At 57.0% G+C, this 21,519-nt stretch overlaps 1 protein-coding gene across 1 annotated transcript; it reads right to left on the reverse strand.

The window, feature by feature from the left end:
- CCM2L (CCM2 like scaffold protein) lies at window positions 1-12,767 on the reverse strand. The gene is made up of 10 exons (XM_073308838.1): window positions 12,726-12,767; window positions 11,146-11,313; window positions 7,810-7,893; window positions 7,227-7,410; window positions 5,607-6,112; window positions 5,377-5,512; window positions 4,855-4,918; window positions 3,946-4,078; window positions 3,658-3,796; window positions 1-915 (listed from the first exon to the last, which is right to left on the reverse strand). The coding sequence occupies exons 1-10, from the start codon at window positions 12,753-12,755 to the stop codon at window positions 644-646; spliced, it is 1,716 nt and encodes a 571-aa protein (XP_073164939.1). The 5' UTR covers window positions 12,756-12,767; the 3' UTR covers window positions 1-643.
- Window positions 12,768-21,519: the final 8,752 nt, after the last annotated feature.

The following is a 21,519-nucleotide window of genomic DNA, read 5'->3' on the forward strand; positions in this document are numbered from 1 at the left end:
AATTACTCAGAACACACGCCCGTGCCTGCCCCACAGGGTCTCTGCTCCCCTGGGTGCTGATGCGGGAATCCCATGAAGGCTGACGAATCGCTAGTTCCTGTGGAGGGCAGCGGCTGCCCTCTTCCTGCTGGATGATTGTTAATGAAGGGGAGAAAAGTTCTGCTCGCGGTTCCCCCCGGGGAGCCTCCCCAGACCTGGACGGGGGGACTGGCCTCACCGAGAGAAGAATTTGATCCCAAACGTTTAACAGTAAATTGCTGCTCCAGAAATCCACCGCCAGGTAAGGCAGGTCTCAGTCCCCTCCTTGAATTAGTGGTGCTACAATCCAAGCCACTCAAACCGGTGGCAAGGTGCATACAGAGCCTCACTGGGGTGTGCGAAGCCAAGGTCCAGCGAGTGGCAGCAGCTCAGTCTCCCCCTCCATCAGGCCCCTTGCAGAGTCCAAGACCGCTGAGGAGAGGAGGAGGCAGAGCTGGAGCGGTGAGGGTTAAAAAGCCAGCAGGCTAGCACCAGCCCCAGCTCAGCTGAAACGTGGGGGGGCTGGCACCTTTTGAGTTCAGCCAAGAGGTTTCAGGGTCTCAAGGAGTCTCCCGGCCGCAGAGTGAATCACTGAGCACCCTTTGGGGGAGGAGGTGGGAGTCCCTCACAGATAGTTGTCTTCCTCCTCCTCCTCCTCCTCGCGAGCCAGCGCCTCGATGTCATGGGTGATGTCCGTGATCATGCGGTTGAAGGATTGCGACTCGGAGCGGAGGGACCAGCTGTCGTAGCTGCGCACGGCGGAGGCGGAGGTGTTGCTCATGCTGCGCTTTATCCGCCCGAAGCTGTCGGTCAGGATCCCCCCTTCCCGGATGCCAATGCTCTCCAGGAAGCTCTCGAAGTAGCCGATGTCCTGATCTGGGATGAAGGGCCGCATCCCTGAGGGGACACACAGCCATGAGGTGTCGGCCAGGAGCCAGTAGGCGCTTACTGCCCTGGGAAGGGCTCATGTTCCCAGGGGCCAGAGGGGTCGGGGGAGCCCACAGGCCACCCCCTTGGTCTGCATGTCTAAAAGCAGCACCCGACCGACAAGCTGGCCTAGCAGGTACAGGAGGGGAAGGGCTGTCAGGAAATCCAGCTGCTATTCCCTGATCTGCGCTAGACTCCCTGCGGGACCCGGGCACGTGTCCATCGCTAGGACTGACCTGGGCCCTCCTTACCACAGCATCCACGCACCTAGCACTCCTTAACGGATTTATCCTCACACCCCATCTGGGAGGGCAGGGCTGTCCCCTCCATCGTACAGAGCAGGAATGGAAACCCATAGATTTCCCAAAGTCACATCAGTCAGCTATAGGAAGCACGGGGCCCTGTCACTGCTTGACAGCATCTTCCACGCACCAGACCCCTTACACAAAATAAGATCTAACAAAGACATGCCCTGCCCTTATAGATGCTACCTCCCCCACCCTTATAGACACCACCTCACACCTAGGGTTGGTAACCATCCCAATTTCCCCGGGAGTCTTCCGGAATCAGGCTCTATCTCCCGGAGGCTACTGAAGCCCATCTGGGCGATTTTAGGTGCTAAAAGTCTGGCAGCGCAGTGGGGCTAAGGCAGGCTCCCTACCTGCCCCGGCCCCGCACTGCTCCCGTAAGTGGCTGGCACATACCTGTGGCCCCTGGAGAGGAGGGCCAGAGGGACTCTGTATGCTGACCCCGCCCCGAGTGCTGACTCCACAGCTTCCATTGGCTGGGAATTGCGGCCAATGGGAGCTGCAGGCAGGGGCAGTGCACAGAGTCCCCCTGCCCCCGACAGGGGCCTCAGGGATGTGCCGGCCGCTTACAGGAGCGGTGCGGGGCCAGGGCAGGTAGGGAGCCTGCCTTAGCCCAACTGCACCACCAAACGGGAGCTGCCCAAGGTGAGTGCCACCTGGCCGGAGCCTGCACCCCTCACCACCTCTCACACCACAATCATAGAATCATAGAATATCAGAGTTGGAAGGGACCCCAGAAGGTCATCTAGTCCAACCCCCTGCTCGAAGCAGGACCAATTCCCAGTTAAATCATCCCAGCCAGGGCTTTGTCAAGCCTGACCTTAAAAACCTCTAAGGAAGGAGATTCTACCACCTCCCTAGGTAACGCATTCCAGTGTTTCACCACCCTCTTAGTGAAAAAGTTTTTCCTAATATCCAATCTAAACCTCCCCCACTGCAACTTGAGACCATTACTCCTCGTTCTGTCATCTGCTACCATTGAGAACAGTCTAGAGCCATCCTCTTTGGAACCCCCTTTCAGGTAGTTGAAAGCAACTATCAAATCCCCCCTCGTTCTTCTCTTCTGCAGACTAAACAATCCCAGCTCCCTCAGCCTCTCCTCATAAGTCATGTGTTCCAGTCCCCTAATCATTTTTGTTGCCCTTCGCTGGACTCTCTCCAATTTATCCACAAACCCCTGCCCCAGCCCTCAGCCCCCTCCCAAGCCAGCACCCTGCACCCCGTCCCACCCAAACTTCCTCCCAGAGCCTGCACCCTGGACCACCTCCTGCTCCCCAACCCTCTGCCTCAGCCCTGACCCCCCCTCCTGGAGCCAGCACTCCAAACCCCCTCCTACACCTCAACCCCTGCCCTGAGTCCCCTCCTGCACCCAAACTCCCTCTGAGAGCCCGCATCCCTTCCTACACCCCAAGTCCCTGCCCCAGCCCGGAGCCGCCTCCTGCACACAAACTCCCTCCCAGAGCCTGCATCCTTCACCCCCTCCCACACTCCAATACCCTGCCCCACCCCTGAGCCCCCATCCAGCACTCAAACTCCCTCCCAGAGCTTGCACCCAGTATCCCCTCCTTCACCCCAACACCCTGCCCCAGGCTCAGCCCAGAGCCCCCTCCCACACACCGAACCCCTCAGCCCCAGCCTAGAGCCACACCCCCTCCCACACTCCAATCAAATGTCCCAGCCTGGTGAAAGTAAGTGAGGGTGGGGGAGAGCGAGCAACAGAGGGAGGGGGGACGGAGTGAGTGGGGTCGGGCCTCGGAGAAGGGGCGGGATAGAGGCAGTTTGTGTGATTAGACAGCTGGAAAACCTACTCACCCGCCCCCCCAAACCCTTATAGACACTGGCTCACCCCCACCCACCTTTAGAGATGCCGCCTCCCACACGCGTAGTTCCTTCAGTCCCTCATTCTGGGTCGTATTCTCAGAACCAAAGGCCTGATCCTGATCTCACATCAGTGCAGACCGAGGAGATGGCCACTGAAGCTGGCAGAGTCACCCCCGTCAGATCAGAACCTTTATATCCTGAAGCCTTCGCTTTCCCATCCCTTCTTTACACATAGGCCCAAACCAGAACGTTGCATCCTTCTGGACCCTACTTTTTTCGCGGTGGAGGGTTGGTTATGAGCAAAACCAAGTTTGCAGAATCTGAATCCAGCATTCAGGAGTGCCTGGATCACAGTGTTCAGAGTCTGGACCTGGACTTTTCGGGTTGGGCTCCATCTCTCATTGGACAGTGCTGGTCTGATGAACACAAACCTCAACTCCCTGAAGAGAGATGCCTGTCTCTACACATCTTAGAAAAGGTCAAATTAATTGCCGTCGACACCACCAGGTCTCCCACCCAAGATGCTGTTTCCACTAGCCAGCTAAGCCAGAGTGGGGATAGCAGTCAGTAACAAGCCATTTACCCAGAAGGAGAAACTTCCTCTTGTCCCCATAGAGCTGCAGGAGATCAGAACAGTATTCCTGGACTGACCTTCCCATCCGGTACTCCCTGAGCAGCAACGCAAACTGCTGGATCTCCTGGGGGGAAAGCTTGTTCCTCAGCTGCAGAGCAGAGAGAGAGAGAGCAAGGTTAGACCGGCTCCAGCCTCCTGCAGGTCCCTGGCAGTGATGCGTAGGACTCAGGGTTGGAAAGATGGAATGAGGCCCGGGGAAATGAAGACTCCCCCATGATGCAGTAGCAAGGAGAGTACCGTGATCATGTAGTCCTGCAGCTGCTCCAGCCCCACGCTGCTCTGGTCACTGGCCAGGCTGTCACGCGACTCCCGGCAGGAAGGGGAAGACGTCCCACTGTAATACGCTTCAAAGGTCTCGTGGGAGCCATTGCTGCAGGCAGAGGGGAAGGCGATCAGCTGGGCTGTCCAGACAGCCTCATTCAGAGCATAGTCCGAGCCCTACTCTAAACGTTGGCCCTGCTCATCCCACACCTGCCACCCCGTTTTCCAGGCGGTGGTGGGATTGCTTCTTGTGGCTGAAAGAACAGGAGGACTTGTGGCACCTTAGAGACTATCCCATTTATCTGAGCATGAGCTACAGCTCACGAAAGCTCATGCTCTAGTAAATGGGTTAGTCTCTAAGGTGCCACAAGTCCTCCTGTTCTTTTTGCGAATACAGACTAACGCGGCTGCTCCTCTGAAACCTTCTTGTGGCTGGTATCTCCTGAGGGACCAGCCACTAGAGGGGGGCCTAACGCCATCGGCCTTACGAACAACCAGCTGGGATGTTTCTCGGCAGGGTTCAGGCCCTGCTGGCTGCGGGTGGAGCCTGGCTGCCCCTCGCCCGCCCGCCGGAGAAAGGATAACTCCTGGGACCAGGCTGAGCTTGTTCCTGTTTCTTGTCTGTATTTTCCCAGTTTTTCTCTGGAACGGGGAGATTTTGTTTTATGTTCCCTGTTTTATGGGCCCTGGCTGTCAGCTCCCAGCCCCTTGCACAGATGCAGGCAGATAAATATATCCTCCTATTTCTAACTCTGTCTGCTGTGAGTCCCCCTCACTGGGCCCGGGTCCCTCGCACAAGGGGTGAAGCGGCTGTTTAGGGCTACACAGAGCATACACAGGAATAAGGGGGGAGGGTCATTCAGATATTCGGGGAGCAGGACATACAATGAGCTGCAGCAGCTGAAATCAGCATCGTATCCATACGTCCCATCAGTGCGGCAGCTCTCACCTAGGAAAAGGAAACCCCGGGGGCAAGATGAGGGAACTGTCCAACGGTGCTCGCCTCGCCCCATGTCAGAGTCCTGCTGCCTCTTTAACCACCCCCAGGAGCCAGGGACACCACCTCCCGCTCCCATCCACTATGCGCAGCCCCAGCAATGACTCCTAAAGCACCACCCCAGAATTCAAGGCATCGCAGGCAGACTCCCACTATCCCCAACGCTACACGCTGTCCCATGAACCGAGGAGACTCTGCCCTCTGTCGGAGGAGACAGGGAATCTTGCCTCAGGGCTTTGCCAGCCCAAATGCCGCCCCCTCGCAGCACTGCCAGCTCCCCACACTGCCGGACCTCACCATCCTGACATCACGTGTGGGCCTCCCCACCTCAGAGCTCCACGATAAACACCCTGCAGTGGGAGGGACCCATGTCCTGTCATCCCGCTAAGCCTGGCACGCCCAGCACTCACTCCTGCTGGAGAGCCAGGGGCGCTCGGGGGTGGAGGTGTAGTGGAAGCCAGCCCGGTCTACGCACTCGATGGTCTGGTCCCCATAGATGATCTGGAAGACCTGGCAGATGAGGGCACAGGATTCTTCAGCTGCATCCTGCACCCAGTGAGAGAAAACAGCTGTCATGGTGATCTGGAGCGGGTCAAACGCTGGGTGGGTTGGCAATGGGACAGCACACTTGGCTACTTACCCTGTTGGCCACGGCCAGGATGATGAGGTTGCAATACGCTTCAGGGCTGGGCTCCTTGGGATCCAGTGGGTTATTCCCTGTGTGCCTCCTCTCCCAGCTGCCATAGGTCTTACCCCTCTCCCAGCTGCCACTGTAGGTCTGTCTCCGCTCCCAGCTGCCTCCAGCCTTGCCCAGCTGCCTCCGCTCCCAGCTGCCACTATAGGTCTGTCTCCGCTCCCAGCTCCCACCCGCCCGGCTGCTGTGCCTCTTCTCCCAGCTGCCACTGGCCTGCTTCCTCTCCAGGCTGCCTCCCCCGCCCTGTCTGCCCTCCTGCCCGCCCCGGGCCATCTTCCAGTCCAGGCTGCAGATGGTGTGCCGGCGCTCCATGGTGCCCCCCAGCTGCTTGGGCTCCAGGCAGATCCCAGCCTGCCTCTTCTCAGCTGCCCCTCCAGGGAGCTTTTTCTCCAGACTGCCCCCTGGGTACATGTCCAGGTTGCCCCCTGCAGGAACGGGGTCAACTCCTAGGCCTGGAATAGACGAGAGAAGAGATCTGTGCTCGGAAAGCTCCAACCCCAGCTGGCATGAGGAGGTGCCGCCTCCCACCCTGTGGGGGGATTGGTACCCACCCGGATGCTGCTCCCTGCCCCAGCCTCACACCCTCCGCTGGGGTTTACGAGGTGAGTCTCCTGCCTCCCCATTCGCCCTGGTGCCTGCAAGTCAGGGTAGGGTGCAGGGCTGCCCCTATAATGGAACCTTAAAACCATTACAACGTACAGCCACCAGGTGGCGCCACGGGTCACACATCTTCCCTTAGCTGCTAACAGCTGGAGTCAGCCCAGGGGGGCATTAAAGTATGGGGTAGCCAGACCCCATTTCTTGTGCCTACCTCGGGGTGGAAGCTCTGTAGTCAGGTCACATCTGGGACAAACGCCTGACCAGCTAGTAGCAGCCCTGCCACTGACTGTGGACAAGCCGTTCATGACACCCCTGCCCCTGGAGATCCCAGCTGCAGCTACTGACTGAGGCTGGGGTTTTTTGTTAGACGCGTCCAAACCCTCTTCTCCTTAGACTGGGTCCTGGCATATGGCAGGTGAGGGGAAAGAAACCAGCCCCTCCACTGCAGCCAGGAAATGCAGGGCGGGGAGCATCAGAGCACTGCAGAGCATGGCCTGTCGCTGCTCTCCGCTTCTTTCCACCTTGGCCATGGGGAAGTGCTGTAAGGCAGAGGGGGGTCTGGGGTGAACTGCCAGGCCAAGCAGAGCCCTGCTGGGCTGCTCATCTATTGTGCCAGCGAGCCTGACTCTGGAGACCCCCTGAGGCAGGAGAGCTCTCTAAGGACGTGGCTGGACCTGGTGACACTGCATGCCTCTGTATTACCCTGGAGCCCCAGGGTGCTGCAGGGAGCTGCACCCAGCCAACATGCCCCTTCCCTGTGCTTGTCTCACTAGGGATATAACCAACCACATGCCTCGCTTATTCGTCACAATCACCCGGGCATCCTGCCGGCATGGGTGCAAGTGATGACACGCAGCCCCAAGCAGCAGGGAATCGGGCTGGTGGAGTCCCGTATGCACAGTGGAGGGCAGACAGGTTTGCAGGGAAAAACCCACACAGGTGCTGGGCCCAGGTGAGTCTCCGCACCTGTTTTCAGCACCAGGAGGTGCAGGGCATCATCCCGCAGGTAGGAAGCGGCAGCGATCTCATGGGTGGGGATCCTCAGGATGAGCTCCTCATTGTCTCTCCAGGTGAGAAGGAGGCAGCGGGCCGACAGGCTCAGGATGCTGTCCTGCTCCGGGGTTGTCTGGAGGGGCAGTTCCTTCAGCTGCTGCAGATGGGCAAAGGAACATGGTCAGAGGCAGAACGGAGGCAGCCCAGTGGGCAGTGCTGGGGCTCTGCTCTGCGGGAGCCCACCCTGCTGCAGTCCCAGCTCTCCTCAGCTGGGCAGGGCCGCGGCACAGAGAACAGTTTCTGAGTCAGGATGGGCATTGCCGGGGCACTGCTGCGACTGCGAGGAAGGTCACCCTGGCCCTTCTCTCCACAGGAAGCCAGCTGTACCCAAAATGGAAACAGCCTGAGCCGGGCTCCCTGTCTGCCCCCCCTGCAGCATGGGGAAGCTGGCAGCTGGCACTGAACACTACGCATGGCTTCCCTTCTAACCCAGGTGCTGAGTGGAGGCGCGTTGGGGTGGCAGCTCCCTCCCCGGGCTGTGGACTCCCTCTCTTACCCGGGCTGTGTCCAGGAGCTGCAGCAGCTCATCCCGGCTGGAGGGGTTCAAGGAGGACGTCACCCAGGTCAGGTGGCCTAAAAACTAGAGAGAAAAATACTGCAGGTGACTCGTGTGAGTGTGACAGGTGGTGGAGATTCCTGCTGTCCGGAAAGCCCTGCAGGGAGCCCCGGGGGGCCTGGGGATCTCTGGTCCCAGGGATGTGCCTTCAGAGTGGATGGATGGCCCAGTGGGTAGGGCGCTAGCTGGAGACTTGGGTTCAATTCCCTGCCACAGACATCCCGGGTGGCCTTGGCAAGTCTCACGGTCTCGCTGGTTGGCCTCTGTTGGCGGGTCCGCTTGCTCCCTTGCTGCGCAGGGGCATTGATCAGCCTTGGGGGTGACAGGCTGGCGCCCAGTAGCCGTAGACGCCGTGTCTGGGACAAGGGAGGGGCTCCAGAGCCCCCTGCAGAGCCCTTACCAAAGTCCTTCAGGAGCGATACAGAAACCAAACCTTCTGCCTCTGCTGGGTCACACTGTCCTTCGGTGCCTAACCTATCCCACAGCCCAGGGCTGGCCCACTCCCCCCTTCCTCAGGGGTCCGGAAGGCCCCAGCTCGCCCCCTGCCTCTTCTTCTCCCCACCTCCTCGCCTCGGGGGGCTTTGTTCCTTGACCCTGCTGGACTCTCTGCCATCTCTTCCCAGAGAGGGACCCCAGAGTTTTTCCTTACCTGGAGCCCCTTTCTGCCCTGCACATCCTCTGTTTAGAGTAACCACCTGGCTGCTTCCCCAGCTGGGACTCCTGCCTGGCCCTCCCTGCAGGTGCAGCCAGAGCGCATACATGACCTCTTAGGCCCGCATGAAGCCGTTCAGGGTCTGTGTGGGCTGCACACCACAGCGCACAGTGTATTTCTATATCCCTGCAGGACAAAAGGGGAAGGGGTCTCCTCTCGGTCACCTGCCTGGCGAGGGAACCTGCAGCAGCAACGCTGGAGCGGAAGCAACCAGCTTCATCCTGAAACAAGGACAAGGGCTGGGTGCTGGTCCTGGCCAAGGGCAGTGTGTATTCGGGCACCCGGTGATGCCCATCTCCATGGGCCTGGCCCGAAGACACCGGAGCACCCTGCAAACTGTGGGATGGAGACCTGCCTGAACTGAGGAAAAGAAACTCACTTTAAACCAGTTTCAGAGTAACAGCCGTGTTAGTCTGTATTTGCAAAAAGAAAAGGAGGACTTGTGGCACCTTAGAGACTAACCCATTTATTTGAGCATAAGCTTTCGTGAGCTACAGCTCACTTCATCGGATGTATACTGTGGAAAGTGTAGAAGATCTTTTTATACACATAAAGCATGAAAAAATACCTCCTCCCACCCCACTCTCCTGCTGGTAATAGCTTATCTAAAGTGATCACTCTCCTTACATTGTGTATGATAATCAAGGTGGGCCATTTCCAGCACAAATCCAGGGTTTAACAAGAATGTCTGGGGTTGGGGGGTAGGAAAAAACAAGGGGAAATAGGTTACATTGCATAATGACTTAGCCACTCCCAGTCTCTATTCAAGCCTAAGTTAATTGTATCCAATTTGCAAATGAATTCCAATTCAATAGTTTCTCACTAGAGTCTGGATTTGAAGTTTTTTTGTTGTAATATAGCAACTTTCATGTCTGTAATCGCGTGACCAGAGAGATCAAAGTGTTCTCTGGCTGGTTTATGAATGTTATAATTCTTGACGTTTGATTTGTGTCCATTTATTCTTTTATGTAGAGACTGTCCAGTTTGACCAATGTACATGGCAGAGGGGCATTGCTGGCACATGATGGCATATATCAAATTGGTGGATGTGCAGGTATACGAGCCTCTGATAGTGTGGCTGATGTGATTAGGCCCTGTGATGGTGTCCCCTGAATAGATATGTGGGCACAGTTGGCAACGGGCTTTGTTGCAAGGATAGGTTCCTGGGTTAGTGGTTCTGTTGTGTGGTATGTGGTTGCTGGTGAGTATTTGCTTCAGGTTGGGGGGCTATCTGTAGGCAAGGACTGGCTAAGTTATTATGCAAGGTAACCTATTTCCCCTTGTTTTTTCCTACCCCCCCACCCCAGATGTTCTTGTTAAACCCTGGATTTGTGCTGGAAATGGCCCACCTTGATTATCATACACAATGTAAGGAGAGTGATCACTTTAGATAAGCTATTACCAGCAGGAGAGTGGGGTAGGAGGAGGTATTTTTTCATGCTTTATGTGTATAAAAAGATCTTCTACACTTTCCACAGTATGCATCCGATGAAGTGAGCTGTAGCTCACGAAAGCTTATGCTCAAATAAATTGGTTAGTCTCTAAGGTGCCACAAGTCCTCCTTTTCTTTTCACTTTAAACCCTGTGTCCCCGGGAACCCTTGAGACTCGGGGTCAGGCTCTGAGTAAAGGGTTCCCAGCTGCCTGGGGCCCACCCTGCCGGGGTAAAAGTAACTTAAAGGACTTACCGGTACTCAGGGCCGGGGTCCTGAGCGGGGGGTGGGGCCTCAGGTAGAAGGGGCGGAGCCTTTAAATCCCTAGGCCCTTTAAATTGCCACCCACTAACCCAGGGCTCTGGCAGTGATTTAAAGAGCCAGGGGCTCCAGCTGTGGTAGTGGCAGCCGGGAGCCCAGGGACCTTTAAATTACCACCACATCTCCATGGTAGCTGTAGCTGCAACGGGCAGCCGGGAGCCCTGGGGGTCTGGTGGTAATTTAAAGGGCCAGGGCCTCCAGCCACTGCTGGGAGCTCAGGGCCCTTTTAAATTGCCTGCCTGGGGAAGCTGCCCCCTGCCAGCATGGTCAGCTGTGTACTGGCTCTTGCCAGTACACCATACCATACCATACCAGCTTACTTTCACCTCTGCACCCTGCACATGCAAAAGGGCCCTGCCATGCATGTAGCTCTGAAGCTGCAATCCTTGGTCACTTTACAGTTTGAAGAACTCCCCCAGCACATCCTTCCCCTGGGTTTTCGCTGGGCCCACAGTTACCAAAGGCCAAATGAGCGTTTTCCTGCTGGAGTTAGAGGCCAGTGGCGGATGGAAGAACCAGGATCCAGGTCTTCTTCTGGGCAGACAGTCAGCTCAGCTATTCAGTTTGGTCTCGTGGCAGCCTGTTTCCCTGGGAGAGCTCACTCCAAACCACCAGGTGGTGATTCTCACATGGCTGGGGTTTACCTGGCGGGTGCATTACAGTGAGAGGTGATCCACCTTCCCTGGAGCACAGCAATGGGGAACTCTCACAGGGTTAAGGAAGCCAGGCCTGTGACCTCCACTCCTGCCAGCGACCAAGAAGATCTGAGGTTCTGGGATAGCGCCTGGCCCTCCCGGCCACCCCTCCTTACCTTCACCTCCTTCTCCACGTAGTCGTGCAGCAGTATTTGGGGATCTATGAGATAATCAGGGGGGTAGAGAGGGACAGAATGCAGAGGCCTCCGGTAGACACTGCTCCTGAGCGCCTGCCTGCGAGCCGCCTTGGGGAAAACCAGCCGCTTGATGGGAGACACAAACCCCTGAGAACAAACAGGAGAGCTGAGAAGCTGGCATCTCTCATCCGCTCCAACCGCAGAGGGGCTTGTGTTTGCTGTGCACCCTGGTAGGATCATATGTGCATGAATATGCCCCTCAAGTGTAATATGGGTTCAACAGCAATCCCACAATGAGAGGAAGCCAGCATCCCCCAGGGGAGTCCCAGACCATGTGCAGTAAAGGGTGTGTTAGAAATGCTATGAGAGAGAGAGAGAGAGAATCTATTCCTAGAGACACAGAGAGTGAGCTCCCTCCGGGGCTGGCTGTAATTGCGCCAAGTAAATAAATCCAATGAACATAGGCCCTGGGCCTAAGGCGGCTGTCCTGCACAGAACAGGACAGGCAGAGGGGTTTGGATAAAGAGCACATGGAGAAGTTTGGGGATGCCATTATTGGGGGGAGGGCAGTGGATGGAGTAAACAAGCCATGTACAACCCCTGGGAAGCGAGGACATGATAAATGAACCAGAAATACCCTAGTGGGAGAGAAATGGATGAATCAGAGCTGGAATTTCCAGCCAGAAAGAATGGAGCCATGCATCTCTCCCCACAGACCCCGAGATTGGGCCAAGCCAAGGTGGCAGGCCGAGCAGATCAGAATGCCATGTTCACAATCGCAGCTGAGTTACATTCCTGGCGCAGAACTGATGGACAGCCAGTCCCTGCCTTGCGGAAAACCCAGCCAGGACTCTAAACCCAGCTGGTCTCTGCCGGGCCTCTGCCCTGGGGCCTTTAACTGTGCTGGGTCAGTCACAGGGGGGAGAGGGGAATAAAAGACCCAAGGGTCAGGCTGTGGATTCTCCTCTGTACAGAGTCCCTGAAGGGAAAGCACCTTGCTGGCCTCTGAGAGCCACATGTGCACCATCTTGTCCCATGGGCCACGCAGGACAGAGAGCATAGCCAGCTGGGTACATATGGAGAGATGGCCCAGTCCCCTATGGATCCTGCATGCAGCTCCCCACACCCCAGCAGCACGGCTGGCTCTGGGGCTCCCCGCACCCCAGTAGCACGGCTGGCTCTGGGGCTATGCTACCGTTGATTCCCCACCCCCAAGGGGTCACCTGGCACGTCGAATAGCCTAAGGGCTCAATGCAATTTACGCTGCTCTGGGTGGGGCACAGGCTGTTTGGTGACTCCGCCCCTTTCTGCTAGGCCACGTCCCTCTTTTCAGCCCGGTTTGGGGGTGGGGGGAGGAATCATGGGCTGCCATTCTCCCCTGTAGGCCCTGCTCCCCGTGAATTCCACTCACCTGCTACCCTGCATGCTGCCTAAGGGAAGGGAGCACTTGGCCTTTGTCTCACACCCAGGCAGCACTCAGTGCCCCGTGCAGTGACACCCTTGGGAACCGCCACACACACGCACCTGCACCCCGCAAAGCCAGCTCGGCCTGTGCATACCTTCTTCCCCTTCTTGGCCTCGTACTCCATGTCCCTGCTCCGCTCCTGTCACGGCAAAGGCAGCTCTTTCCGCTATGTGCTATTCCTTTGTTTTTTTCCTGTGTCGGAAACTCCACCAGCGACGGCTCTGATGTGAACTCGCTGAGTTCCTGCCCCTCCGGGGAGGGAGAAGTTCATGGAGTTGAGCTCTGGCCGAGCAGACGGGGCTCTGGGGCTGCTGGGCTCGGCTCACACCCCAAGGGGAAACGCTCGTTCCCAATGCACTCACGCCCACCCCCTTGCCCGCTGCCCAGCGCCTAGCACACATTGTCTTTGTGCACTGTTGCCGTCTGTCTGTCTCTCTCACACACTCCGTCCGTCTGTCTCTCTGTCACACACACCCCGTCCCTCTCTTGGTGCTAGTAACCCAGCCAGGAGATCTCGGTGGTTCTGCTGGTGCCGTCTTCGAAGGGACATTCTCCAAGGCTCTTCTGGATCTCCTCCACAGTAGGAGCTCCTGGCAGCTCCTCGGGGGCTCCCCTGTCCGTGACTCACTCCCGTGCCAGAGTAGAAGGCCTGGGGCATAGATGGAGGATCAGCTGGGTGCAAACGTGGGGCATGCAATGCAGTTGTAGGGCTAGGCAGGAACCAGAGCTGGCCCTGGGACAGTGACTAGAGCAGGGGACCTGAAATGCTAGCCATGGTGGGGGCTGAAAGCCTCAGAGGCACCAAGGCTCTGGGGCTTCATAAATTATCAGCAGGGACCCAAATCATCATCGCTAAGGAGCCCCAGCTCTTGAGAAGTGCACATGAGGCACAAACCTCAACCCCCCCGGGGCCTGTGGGGAGCTCAGACTGCGGCTTGGGCCCCGCTCTAGAGTGGGGGAGAGCCGGTGGGAAGAGAAATTCCAGGCTAAAAGGGATGTTCCTTCCCTCCTGTGCACTGCATCCTGCCCCAGCAGCTGCAGAGACTTCCTCTTCCCGAGCAGCAAGGGATGGACAGGAAGGGGACAGACACTCAGGAGCTGACGCCTACAGGAGCTTGTAAATCTCTGGAGTCAGGAGTCTCCTGGGGGCTGCTAAACTCCATTTTTTCTCCTGCGTGAGCCCCCGAGCCCCAGGGTGAAGGTCACTTGGTGCCATGATGGGGGTTTTCTCCAAAGAGCCACCACCGCTCTCCCTGGCCAATCTCCTCCCTGGGGCAGGTCCACTAAAGTCAGGGATGACCCTGACCCTCCCAGTGTGCTAACACGTGCAATGCATTCCCATCAGCCTGATTTATGCCCCAGGTAATCTCCTTGGTTGGGTTTGCCCCGGAGTGGGTGTGTTCCATTTCCTGCGTGGTGCATTCAGGCAGTGGAGTGTCTCCAAGGATGCTCCCATGTGCCTCACATAGTTACCAAGCCCCACCCGGGCTTCTGTTTCCTGCAATGTCCCTGATGCCAAATACCCAGCCACATAGTGAGTGGCAGGAGCAGAAGGGAGCTGGCATCATGCAGGAGCCTCTTGCGGGAGCTGATCAGCATCTGCTGTGGGTATCGTAACCTCCCTTCCGGGGGGGGCTCCTGCCTCCTGGATTCCTTTTACTGTGTCTGGACCCAGCGCAGTCTGCCCCCAGGAGACAGGCTATGGAAATATGAACGCTCGCTACACAACAGTCCAGCTCTGCATTGGCTACATTACTGCATGGCAGAGCATGTATCCCTCCCTCTCCCGGCTGGTCTATGAGCTATGTGGGAGGGGATCACAGCCTCCTTGCTGCCCTGTCCCACCAACCCACTCAGAATAACACTCCGCTCTTACACAGCTCCCTCCCTGATGGTCTCAAAGTGCGTCACCCGCCTCAGTGAATTAGTGCCACCCCTCGAGAGGGACGGCAGAGTCATTATCTCCATTTTACAACTGGGGAAATTGAGGCAACTCCCCCGAGTTAGTGGCAGAGCTGGAAACAGAACCCAGGAGTCCTGGCTCCCCGTCCTCGTGCTCTGGCCAACAGACAATCCCAACTCAGCCACAACCAAGCGATGCAAAGTCTCAGCACCAACTCTGCTGCCAGCCTCTGCTGCTCTGCCCTGTGGGAGACCTGCTCCTAGCTGTGGTGTGCAGTAACCTGGCCTCTGCCCTGCCACAGGGCTGCCGAGGTGCATTGCTAGGAGGTCCCTGGTGGGCTCCACGTCTGGTTCTCCCAGCTCAGCGGAAGCACAGCGCCACTGAGCCCACTGCGTTGCACACATCAGGCTCCTGCAGGAATTGGCACCCCTAGAGGGGAATGAGGACAGAGCAAAGAAAGGCCCGCAGGCCAGGTGTATTGAAAGGAATTTAATATCTCATGTTGCAGCAAAATTAAAAATATACAAAAAGTTTGTGGTATACAAAAAAGTCTTAGTACAGAACCTCGGTCTCCTTCCCCCCCACCCCTGGCCCTGCCCGCCTCCCAAGGGAAGTAAGAAGAAGGTGGCACACAGAGTATTTACAGTACATGATGGAAGTTTTTCCAGATGCTGGATGAGAAGGAGAAGGGAGAAACAAACAGCTCTGAGAGATCTGTGCCGGGCGAGGGGAACTAGCCAGCAAACCAACCAGCCACGTGGCTAGTGCTCCCAACAAATCCGTAACCAGAGTGGGCGCTTTGTTCCCACTGGCTGTTTAAAACTAGAGCTGGACCCTGGTAAACCCCAGCTCCAGCTCCCTGAATTCTGGGGGGGAGAGGGCTAGGATTCAGCACCCTCCCTCCCTGCTCTGACCCCCGGCACCAGTGGGGTCTGTGTCATTTAGTGGGCAGAACCCAGTCCCTAATCTGAACCAAGCTCCCCCTGCTCTTAAAGCAGGAGGCAGAATCCAAACCTGACCCTAGACCCACATTTTGCAGGTGTCCCTTTGGCTGGACCAAAATCTTGGTTTGGGATTTTGAGGGGAAGGGGCGGGGGTGTTCAAAATCCACCTCTGGCTCCAGATTTCAAGCTGGCACCCACGCCTCCGCTCACGGAAGGGCCCGTTCCGGGAGTTGCCATGGTTACGGTGTTGTTGGGGTGCAGTCCTGCGCCAGCCTTGCACGGGATCTAGCTAGGAGAATGTCGGAAAGCCCATTTCCCAGCGGCTGAGGTCAGTTTTTCCGCTTGGTTTGGGTCTTTTTTCAGCCCTATTGAGAATGTCATGAGAGTCGTGACGTTGCAGGGAACAGGCTTGTTTCTGGGTGGGTGGGGAGGCGACCGGACTACCAAGGCTCCTCAGGCGCTAGCCAGAGAACGCTCAGGGACTTCCTATTGGGAGCCCTGCCTTAGAGACGGCGCAGGTGGGCCAGGCTTCCTCTGCCCGCCCTGCCCACACATGGCCTTGCACCTGCCCAGCAGGAATGAGCAGCTAGAGGCAGAAGGGCAAGAGGCTGCATTGGCGGGATCATCCACCGGGAGATGAGAGACGAGACTCGCAGGGGCTCCGTTAGTTCCCCTGCTGCAGGGCCCTTCTCCCAGGCCCAGCCATCCTTCCTGGGTCTGCCTCCCCATCCCCACTGGCATGCCACATGGTGCGCTGGCTGCAGGAGCCCAGCTGCTGATCTGCTCTGAGGTTATTGCAGGGGCTAGGGAGCGTTCCCCCTCTCCCGATAGCAGCGGAGACGGTGAGGATACCGTGGCTGGAGTGCATAGAAAACTGGCCCTTTTATCAGTGGGCTTCCCGTTCCCAGCGCTTGCTCTGGGAAGGTTCCTCCAGAGGGTCCAACGTCCATGGCTCGGTGCACAGAAAAACCTGCCCTTTCCTCACAGCCCTCCCTGCAGGGCTCCCACCCCCCACCAGCCCAAGGAGCCAGCGACCACCTCTAGGTCACTGCTGAGCCAAAGTCGGTTTCCCACATGGCGACACGCCGGCCTCCAAGCCCTTCCCAGATGACTACAACCCTGTGGGAGGAGGTGCATATTTCACAGGCCAGCCCACAGAATGCGGGATTCTTGCGTGTCTGTAGCAAGCTGTGGCTACCTCAGGCAACACCCTTCTATCTGCTGGCAGGGCCCACGCCCATCTCACAGGGGAGTGTGGCTGGTCCATGTCCAGTCCCTGCAGCAGGACCTCAGAGACCCCCCTGACCCCCTCCTTCCTACCTGACCCCAAGTGCTGGGCTGGAAAGACAGGCTGGAGGTCTCAGGTCATGTGTGCTGGACAAGATCACGTCACGGAGTGCCCACAAACACACGTAGACACAGCGACACAGAGCAGAACACAGGAAAACCCATCCCCCCACACCGCCGTCCCCCAAATGAGACCCTGGACACAGTCAGTTTCACTCTAGCTGATCTACATATCTATACGGACAGTATAAACACCCAGCAGAGCTCCAGAGTCCTCCCTTCGCCCACAACACCCTCCTGGCATCTGCCTGCCAACCAGGCCCCCGGAAAGTCTTTTTACTTTTCCCAGCAAGTGGCTGAAAATAACTGTGGAGGCAGCTGGGTGTATGCTACACGGGGCTGGGATAATCGTCTGACACAGATGATGGCAGCTGAGGGTCCAGCTTCTTTATACCTAGGAGCAAACTGCTGAGCAAACCGAAGGGGAATATCCCACGGAGTCCCCTGGAGCCACTAAAGAACCCGTCTCCAACAACTGCCCTCTCTGTGCTCATGCCATGGGGCTGGGGCGGGACAGGGGCTCTAAGGAGGAGGTGATGCAGATTTGCTGCTCCTCCCTAGGGCTGCAGCGAGGATCCTGTGACAAGCCCAGCTAGGTACCCCAGAAGAGCTGGGGCATCACTGCCCTAGAGGAAGCCGTCACTCTTCCTGCAGAGGTCCCCAGCATGGGTATCAGTGGAGGACCATGAGGATGGTGATACGCTGAATGCTGACAGGCACCCTCTGGCTAACAATGCTGAATACCAACCAAAACTGAAGCAAACCCAGGACCTGACAAGCTTCTGTAGTCTAAGGGGCACATGCCACTCTCCTCGCCTCTTCCACAAAACCCAGGCCAACGGGATCTGTGCAGGAGACTGGAGTAGGGGTGTGGAAGAAGCCTCTTCCCCCCACTCTGGTGGCATGATGCTGCTTGGCTGCTATCCCAGCCCCAGGGACTGTAGCAGCAATGGGGTCACTGAGCATCCTGCTGGCCTGTGGATCCAACCAGTGATTCACTTACCCTGCTTCAAACTCTTCCTCAGTGCTGCTGCCAGGCAGCAAGCAGAATGTCCCCCAGGGGTGCGTGGCCCTGGAGCTCTGGGGTCTGAACTGGCTGCCAGCTGGTTCCTGGTGAAGTTTAAGGGGTGGGGTATGAGCTTTAAAGCTCTGTGGTTGTGTCTACACCACACACTAGGCCCAGGTTCTGACTTAGGTTTGCCCAAGCCCCCCTTCCGTCCACAAACAAATCAGTCTGACTTGGGTGAGCAAACACTCAGGACCTAGATCCTAGGACCCTGCTAGGGAGCTGAGTCAGAGACCGAGTCCCGCTGCGACTGTGGTCCAAGCCCTGTCACTTTGCAGTGTGGACGCAGCTCAAACTGCAGACCCAAGTTGGACGGTCTGCATGGCGAGGTACGGCCACGTTAGCAGGACGGTGACACCCAGGTCCAGCGTTGCAAACCCAGGATTACTACACAGTGTGGGCTTGGAAAGTTCGCCATCAGACACCGGCGGCTGGCCTGTGCCAGCTGACTCCCTCACAGGGCTCAGGCTGCCAGGCAGTTCCATTGCCGGGTGCCATGTAGACATTCCCACTGGGGCCGCAGCCCAAACTCTGGGACCCTCCCACCACCTCGCAGTTCCTGCCCCTTTAACTGTCCCCCCGCCACCCCACAGTAGCAGGCCCCAGACTGTGAGGCTTAAGCATGTATTTACCCCTTCATAACAGCTGGGGCTGGCCAAACAACAGCCTGTCTCTTTGGAGCCCGAGTGACATGAACACGACGCTTCCAAACTTGCTAAGAAACTCTTTCCTTACGTGTATAAAGTAACAGCGTGCCCGCAGCCATCACAGTCCCCTAGGACTAACCACTAGAGCCAGATTAGAGCCCAAACAGTGGGGAAGGCAGGCTGCAGTGTTTGTAACTGTCAGCCATCGTCAGAAGGGATCCAATAAAAGGCATTATCTCAGCCACCTTGTCTCTCCAGTAGCCATTTATAGGGCCAAAAAAATGACCTCATGGTATGGCAGACCATGGACAGGGGAGCTAATAATATTAATCAGTTCTCACTTCTCTAGCACCTTTCTTCTGAGCATCTCAAAACCCCTGACGAACATTGATTGCAAACTCACTACCCCATTCTTACAGAATGGGACACTGAGGCACAGAACGAGGCCCAGGAAAGATTAAGTGAGCTTGCCGAGGGTCACACAGTCACTCAGAATCAGAGCCATGGCCAGAACTCTGAACTCCCCACTGCCAGTCCCATGTTCTGGCTACAACACAATACTCCTCATTGCTCCTTTCACATGACCCAAGTGGACCAGCTATCATAGTATTCCTGACCCATAAATGGTTCCCTGAGGCGAAAGAGAAACCCAAACCCGACCCCCAAGCTCAGATCGTCCCACAGGGCCCTAATTCACACCCAGATGCTGTGCCAATGCCAGGCCGGTTAATGCTGAACTCGGAGGGGCTGGAGTTCCTGTCAGACCTGGGGCTCCAGAGGACCTACTAAAGCAAAACACTTCTCTGCCCTTTCATTAGTGTAAATTTGCTCCATGCATATGGGTGTGTAGGCCTGGACTCCATGCTCCAGGACCCAGGGGAAATGCATACAGCAAGGATTTCTGCGGCTGCCATTCAATACGGAAAGGTATAAAAACACCCCAGCCACCAGCTTTGGCCCAGCTCTTCAGATTACAAAGAATACAACACACAAGGCAATGTGTCCACTTCGAGACATTGCACAGAACAGCAACCCAGCGACACCTAGGGGAGACGCTGGGCACTGCAGGGGGGCACTAGCTCTTGCTACTGGCTGACACTTTGAGAAACACCAGTTAAAGCTCAAGGGCGTTTCGTCAACAGGCTGCTTCCAAAACAGCGACCAAAATAAGCAAGGGGCTAAATCTGAAGCCCAGGTTATAGCCGCTGAGGCAGTGACTAGCTCTTGGGCTGCCTCTACGCCCTTGCTATGGGCTTAGCCCTGTTTCTTCAGATTGCAGCATCCAGGTGGGAATAACCCTGACACCCATGCGGACAGTCATTTGCAGACTATGCACAGACCGCTTCTGTCCAGCTGTGTCTATTTCTCTCCCCCAGCTCTCTCTCTGCAATCTATTTCAAACCCGCCTTCAGGAGTCAGCCTCCAGCTGCAATCCGCTTGCCATCAGGCAGGCCTCAGATGGCCGTGGTTACAATCTGCCTCGGAAGATGTGAAGAACATTCTGCTAATTGTGCTAACTGTCCATGCTGCAGACAGTGCTTGGTGTTACAACACACGCTGTGCCGCACTGGAGCAGAACGCATGCAGCATCCTGGGGCAGGCTGCGCCGGGCGGAGGTGGCGGGGTGATCAGCATGCCGTGCAGCAGCACCATGTGGGCACGGTCTTCTTCAGGTGGTGGGTCAGCGTTTGCTCTCACGTTACACTGACAGAAATCCAGAGTGACTCGGCTGACTGTGCATTACCCTGGATTGATGCCACTGACCTGAGATCATAATCTGGGCCAGTCCATGGTACAACAGGACCATAGTTGCCTGAAAAGGACAATGGACATATGGTGCAAAGGAACAATTGCTATATAGCATGCTACTATCAATGTGTAGTGTGGTGTATGGGACAAGAGTGTGCTAGTAAGTGTGCAAAATACAGTCAGATTGAGAGGTGTAATACACCTGGTGTAGTCAGCAGTGATGGTGCAGTTACAGTGTGAGGTCTGCACAGTTATATGGAGCTCACTATTACCAGACAGTACAGGGAGCCAGGGTGAGTGAGAGCACGGTGTGTAAAAGGCACATATCGCAGTCAGTGTGTGGTAATGCAGATGCCAGGGGTATAATGAGGTACAACACATGGTACAGTCAGTGCACTGACAATCAAGCACTGGGGTTAAAGTAGATTGAAACAAGAGTGGGGCGGGAGGGGGGGAGAGCCTCTCCCTGCACCAGTTGAGGAGGGGGAGCTGGACTGCCCCTGCTCTGCCCCGTAGTTTCGCCAGAGCCATGCACAGCTTGTTCTCACTGGCACTGGGCGTGTGACCACAAGGGACTGTGGAGTCATGAGTGAGACTTGAGGGTGTCCCCGTGACTCCCTGCCCTGTAAGTCCTGCTTGTGGGACTCGTGCCAGACAGTGCACGGGAGACGCGATGCTCAGTTTCTGGTGTACAGGGAGGTGTAATCAGTGTGCACGGGACACTCTGTCCCTGGGAGAGATCAGTGCACCAGCGGGTGAACACGGTGCTTCGTGTGGGTGCCGGGGCAAGCCGTGCAGTCAGCGTGCCCAGCCCGCGGGGCACTTAGGGGATACACAGCACCTGCTGTAGCCAGGTGCATCAACACATCAGTGCACAGGGAGGGGGCGTAGTCAGTGCATGCGGCAGGAGGGATGCCCTGTGCTTGGTGCCTGCAGGCGACTCAGGTCACGGTGCATGTGGGCCAGCCAGCCAGGACTGCACAGCACGTCCAAGCCCTGTCCAAGGTGCACGCTGCTCGGCTCGCTGCATGGGACGGTCAGCGCAGAAGCGGCGCTCTGGGGGAATACATCGCGAGGCCCCAGGGAAACGCGAGTTTGACCATCACCCCGGTGGCTGTAGAGGCAGGTGGAAATGGGAAAGAGCGGGCCAGATCACGAGGCCCTGCTCAGCTCCAACCTGCTGACTTGCACACACCAGTGCTAAGCGTGGGATAAATCCTTAGCCAGAGGCT

This window comes from Lepidochelys kempii, chromosome 13 (assembly GCF_965140265.1).
Source record: "Lepidochelys kempii isolate rLepKem1 chromosome 13, rLepKem1.hap2, whole genome shotgun sequence".
NCBI classification, from domain to species: Eukaryota; Metazoa; Chordata; order Testudines; family Cheloniidae; genus Lepidochelys; species Lepidochelys kempii.

Bases quoted from the DNA above. Each gene is read 5' to 3' on its own strand.
- CCM2L (XM_073308838.1), bottom strand. From the start codon at position 12,755: ATGGAGTACGAGGCCAAGAAGGGGAAGAAG. The intron at 7,894-11,145 runs GTAAGGAGGGGT...TTTTCTCTCTAG, and splicing joins ACGTGGAGAAGGAGGTGAAG to TTTTTAGGCCACCTGACCTG. The intron at 4,079-4,854 runs GTATGTCCTGCT...CTCTGCCTGCAG, and splicing joins TTCAGCTGCTGCAGCTCATT to CAATGGCTCCCACGAGACCT.